At 39.1% G+C, this 6,055-nt stretch overlaps 2 protein-coding genes across 2 annotated transcripts; one reads left to right on the top strand and one right to left on the bottom strand.

Moving 5' to 3' along the window:
* The first annotated feature begins 2,902 nt into the window (after nt 1-2,902).
* LOC136253519 (fibrinogen-like protein A) lies at nt 2,903-3,634 on the top strand. Its single transcript, XM_066046192.1, has one exon. The coding sequence runs from the start codon at nt 2,903-2,905 to the stop codon at nt 3,632-3,634; it is 732 nt and encodes a 243-aa protein (XP_065902264.1).
* Nucleotides 3,635-5,375: 1,741 nt separating this feature from the next.
* Nucleotides 5,376-5,840, bottom strand: LOC136253518 (uncharacterized). The gene has a single exon (XM_066046191.1). It carries the CDS (start codon nt 5,838-5,840, stop codon nt 5,376-5,378), a length of 465 nt encoding a protein of 154 aa, XP_065902263.1.
* Between the last annotated feature and the right edge of the window lie 215 nt (nt 5,841-6,055).

Here is a 6,055-nt window from a genome sequence, read left to right as displayed (position 1 = left end):
ATCAATGCACCTGTAGAGGGCATAATTATTTATCTCCACATATGGTAGAGCAACAAGAGATGTTACACTAGTCACTATGGAAGCACAATTAAATTCACATGCAGTAGTTAGGCAACTATGGGAACTACTAAATACTGTATAGAAGTTCAATCTACGTAATAAAATTATAATTAATTATCATGTACCAGTATCCTTATTAGGAATTAAGCTGGCAAGAAGTAACCAAGGCAATCTATTAGGTAATGTTTTGGATAACTAACCATTGCAGCCCCACAAGTGAACTTGGTACTTTACAGCAAAACTGTCAACAACAGCTGTAAAGGAAATTCATACAGTAATAATTATGCTACCACTAGTTTTAATCCATGAAAATAGTACCAGTAAATTTAAGGTATATAAGTTTCATGCATGGCATGTTTTGTATGAAATTTCATGAAAACGCAATGTTTCAGTGGCATGAATCAATAATAAGTTCATAGCTAGCTACACTAATAGCATTAGCTAATTTCCATACCAATTATAATCCTAGTACTGATATGTGATCAGATCACACACATCAAATTCTATAAACTTGGAAGATCATAACTGAAATTCTCATCATCCATATGCATTAATCTATGATTGTGCTCACCACTGACCAACTTTCTAGTTTCCCTAGCTGAAAATATGAATTGTGAAAGTTGGTGAATTGGATGTGTGTAGAAGACCTCTTTTCACAAATAATACATGTGACCAGATTTTACAAAACTGATCCAAATTGCACATCAGGCAAAATCAAACTAACACCTCCAGTGGATAGCTACACTATTGTTTTTTGTTTTTTTTTTCTTTTTCCCGGGGTAACCAGCACCCCTTGCCACCACCCCTAGCACTAGATGTTGAAGTGCTAGACAAAAATTGGACTGAGATATTGTACTAGTAGTTTTGACACTCAGTACCACTCAAACTACTCGAGGCTGGATTCAACAGACATCTTTTCTGGGTGGTGTGTAGAGCTCGAGTGGCGGTTTTAGGCCTTGTGAAGGATCTGGCTTGGCAAGAACCAGTGGTTTACTGGTTTGACAGCCTGATAATGTTGGCCAGACGTTTTTCAGTGGATTTTACTACATATCAGCCATTAAGGAGCCAGCACAGCCCAGTAAATCGTCTCTGGACTCCAATCGTGGTCCGCCTCCATTTTGAGGTCTAACCCTTGCCCACCCTGCCACCCCTCACCCTGCCATCCCCACCCCATGTACCAGCCTGAAATTTGGTCACTTTACACTCCTAACATAGCACTATTCCTGGATGTAACGTCAAGACAATAGATTAAACACATGATGAGTTATGACTCATCAAACTTTGGAAAGGCTATAAGACCAAATGGTGAGAAAGTGTTGTGTATTCTATTAGAGGTTTACATTAGGTATCTGCAGATTATATATATGCTAGGCTATTGTTTTAGCTTGGAGAATAGCTAATGCTAGCATAAAAGGTAGAAAATCATTCTATATAATGTAAACTAGGAGATTTTAGAGAAGTTGTGTACAGTTAACTTGAATGTTTTAGAGTATTTAGTTATAAAGTTGTAAAACTGATAGAAATTTTCAATAGTCTACAATATTTACAACATTGACTCACAAGCTAAAACTTGTGGGGTATCAATCTTTGTGGCCAGGTTTATGGATTTTCAAAATTGGGTTTTCCACATGCATCCAACTTGGGAGACCATAGCTAACTTAGTGATAAAGAAACATACGTAGCTATTAAACCTGAAATTTTCTCCATCTACTATACTGTGTTGGTGCCACTACTGACCAAATTTCTAGTCAGTAGTCTTTTCTAATGTATGTGGAAGACCCCTTTTCACAAATCCGGTCATTATTAAGTTTGAGCCTTGTTCAAAATATAATACTCTAATAGAACATACATCTTAGACAAAATACATAGAGCAGCCATTTCTACATGTTCAGATAATAGAGGTTCAGATAATCAGGGGAGCACTGTGCCACTGTATAACTTCTCCATATAGTAAAGATTTATCACTTATGAAATGTCTGATAAATGCAAAAACAGTCACGTGACCAGTCATGTCAAGTCACATACATGTGTTGTACACTGTAACTACCTGATACTATCGGAGTTTTTTGTGGAATGCATTTTCACAAGCAAACACTATTATGACACAATTATTAAGCTTATGTTACTTGATGCATTGCCCATTATGTAAGCATGCATAATTGGCAGATATTGTGGGCATATCATAATATTGAGCACAATACATTTCATTTTGTACATTGCAGCATAGCTGGTACCTACAGTAATTTAAAAGATACATGTCAACACATGTGTTTTACAATTGAGATTCAAGCTGGTAGACTTTGGATGTGTCAAAGTTCATGCAGTAAAAAGTTATAAATAATACAACAAGCAAGATGCAACTATAAAATGATTATATACATCAACTGCATTGTTTCCTTATATGGCTAAACAAGTAGTTATGTCCTGGTAGTGATCATCTGATATTCCCTTATTTGGCATTGGACCAACTACACTGAGTTACTGACTGATCAGATACCATTTGATGTTAACCATAATGCGATTATATGTAATATGAGTAAGTAGATTTGTTTGTGTAATTTTGTAATGCAACAAAATGTAACAGGTTACCATATTTGGTGATATTGTGCACAACGGTACACTATACATTAGCTATAAATGGCTACTACAACTTGGCTTGATAAGCAGAAACAGAAAGACAAACAAGAAGTCAACTTTCAGAGAAAAGAAAACAACAGAAGCAGGATCCTGACAAGTTGTACAGTGGAAGTTGTTGGACTATAGCTAGATAACAACCTTTCTAGTAACTGTCTTCATTCTACTTTAACTGATTTACCAGACATTATCACCTACAACAACAGTTATGAACATCATTACACAACTTGTCATTCTGACACTGTCACTACTACTGGTCAATGCTGATCTATACTGTACCAACCTCTACAAGGACTTCAAACACAAGTGTACTCCATCAATGATCACCATTAAAAGTTGCTGTGACCTCAAAACCTTTATACCATCTCCTGGAGTATACAAGATGAGTACAAGAACATTTGGTACTTCTGATGTCTACTGTGATACAGCCACTGATAATGGAGGATGGATTGTGATACAGAGAAACAGGAAGGATAGTACAGTGGACTTTAATAAGACCTGGGTTGACTATGAAAAAGGATTTGGAAAACTGAAAGGCGACTTCTGGTATGGTCTGGAGGCTATTCATTGCTTTACACAAATTGGCCAATGGGAGATGAGAGTGGATTATCAAAAGAATGACAAGACCTGGTCCTACCTCCACTACAATCAGTTCAGTGTAGGAAGTGCCAGTGAAGAATACCCACTGACTGTTGGTGGGTTTACTGGAGAAGGTACTGATCACTTTGCATCTCATCCACTAAATGGGATGAAGTTCTCCACTCTAGACAATGACAATGATAAGAGGGGTGGTAACTGTGCAAGTCGATTAAAAAGTGGATGGTGGTACAATAACTGTGAATTAATCAATGTTAATGAGCAACCACCAGATGTAGGTGGCAATGTACGTGTACTCTTCACTGAGATGAAGATCCGTCCCAAGGATTGCAACACTCACTAATTCATACTAACTCTTCATTGTGACAGATACAACACTACACATATCACTATACACACCACATGTTGTATGACACTCATTAGCTTTTTTATTTGTGACAATGTACCGAGCAATATACATTTTATTGATGTACTGATATTGATCAACTGTAGAACTTTAGAAATTTTAATAAAATTAAATGAAAAAACAGAGGGAAGGAAGGGACACATAAGCTTAATGTGCTCACAACAATTGTGACCAGATCTGCGAAAACCTGACACAATAGCGCATTTTTCGAATTCCTGTTTATTAAATATTTATAATCTGCTTAGCCAAGTACACCTTCTGGCAACGTTTCAGCCTCATAAGCCAATAACTTTTGGAGTTAAAGCCCTACTTAAAGCCGGCAGCAAAAACAGAAAAATCGATTTATATATATATATATAGCTGTTACAAAGTAAGATCTCGCTTAGACACACTACACTCGTCACAGTCTTAAGGACAGAATAATATGTGTATCCTTATACAGGCTATCAGTACCTATATGTGTTGATTGTTACAAAGCATGTGTATATGTGTGCAGGTACATGTCCATCACTGTTACACTATCCCCCCTCTTCTAAGAAGACGTCCCGTCTTCAACACAATTCAGTGCCACAAAGTCATTAAATCTGATAGGTGGCCTTTGTTCTCTTCTAGGATATCTACTACTTGGGACTCCACTATTTGGTACCACAGATGGCAGCATTGCTGTGTCTGCTTCATTTGGTCCAACTGGTAGTTCCTCATCATCATAGTCTATGATTTTAAGTTCTGTCCAACAGGAGATAACTCTGTTTGCTGGGTGTCTTCCGATGGTACATTCTGCGAGTCTGTGACTTCTTGTCCATCAACTTGTTCCTCATTCAGACGGATATTCGGAGGACATAGTTTTAGTCGATCAAAGTGTACAATTTTCCTGTTTCTTCTTCCTTGCAATTGTTGTATTCTATAGTTGGCATCCGATAATTTTTTAACAACTTTGTATGGTCCAGACCATGGGTGGTATAATTTCTTATTGACCCCTCTTTTACTTAAGGGAGAATGTAGCCACACAAAATCATCTTTCTTGTAGGGTTTCCCATGGACTTTCTTATCATATAGTGCCTTCTGTCTAAGATGGCTTGATAGTGAGTGGTTCTGTGCAAGAGCAAATGCACTGTCAAGTTGCTTACGCAGAGTGGCTGCATACTGATTTACAGAGTATGCACTGGAGGTTGGTGCTCCATACATAACATCTGCTGGGATCCTGGCTTGCTGGCCAAACATTAGAAAAAATGGGGTGTACCCAGTTGAGGCCTGAACACTTGTATTGTAGGCCATGCAGACCTTCCTTACATGCTTCTCCCAATCTAGCGGATTGTCTTTAGCACAAGCTGCTAACATGGCTAACATTGTTCGGTTAAATCTCTCGACAAGTCCATCACTTTGGGGATGGTAAGGAGTTGTTCGGGTTTTATGAATGTGCAACAGCTTGCAAACCTCACTCAGTAGCTGCAATTCGAATTGTCTCCCCTGATTGGAATGCAGCTGTTCTGGGGCAGAAAATCTCAAAAACACTTCGTCAACTAGTTTTTCTGCTACTGTATGAGCTTCTTGGTTAGGTACTGGTATGGCTTTCATCCAATGGGAAAAATAGTCTCCAACAACCATAATGTAAACATTGCCACTGTCACTTTCAGGCAATGGACCGACCAGATCAACTGCCATTATTCGGGTTGGATAGCTAGCTGATATTGAACCTAGTTGTGACCTTGAAGAGTGTGTTGGAGGCACAGGTTGCACATGTCTGGCACCAGTCACGCACATCGTTGTAATGACCTGGCCAGTAGAATCTTTCTTTGAGATGATGAAGTGTCTTATCCTGTCCCAAATGTCCACTTGCCACACCCTCATGCATCTGCTTCACAATCTCTTCTCTCAGTACTGTGGGCACAATTAACTGCAAACTTATTTGTTCTTTAGAGTGGTGATGAAACAATCGGTATAGTACCCCATCATGGATGATCAGTTGATCCCACTGTTGCAGTAGGCGGCGAAAACTAATGGGCTGACTTTTTGCAAAATTAGTTGAAGGCTGCTGCTCCTGCTCCTTGGCTCTGAGAATCTGACCAATGCAATCGTCGTCTAACTGCATGCTACGTAATTGTTGAGGTGAGTAACCACAAGATGTGTTACCAGATGCTAGCATTGCTACCTATGTGTCATTGGTCCTTCCGCATTATCGGCATGGCAATCTCGACAGTGCATCAGCATTCATGTGCTTCTTGCCAGGACGATGGACAATATTGAACTGGTATTCCTGGAGCTTCTCTAACCAGCGTGCGAGTTGGCCTTCAGGGTTCCTGAAGCCCTGCAGCCATGTCAGTGCCCCGTGATCTGTTCGCACTGTGAAACACCATCCCA

Source organism: Dysidea avara, chromosome 4, assembly GCF_963678975.1.
Source record: "Dysidea avara chromosome 4, odDysAvar1.4, whole genome shotgun sequence".
In the NCBI taxonomy this organism is placed as follows: Eukaryota; Metazoa; Porifera; class Demospongiae; order Dictyoceratida; family Dysideidae; genus Dysidea; species Dysidea avara.
Note: the sequence above shows the minus strand (reverse complement) of the source record. Positions and strands in the feature narration are given on the sequence as shown.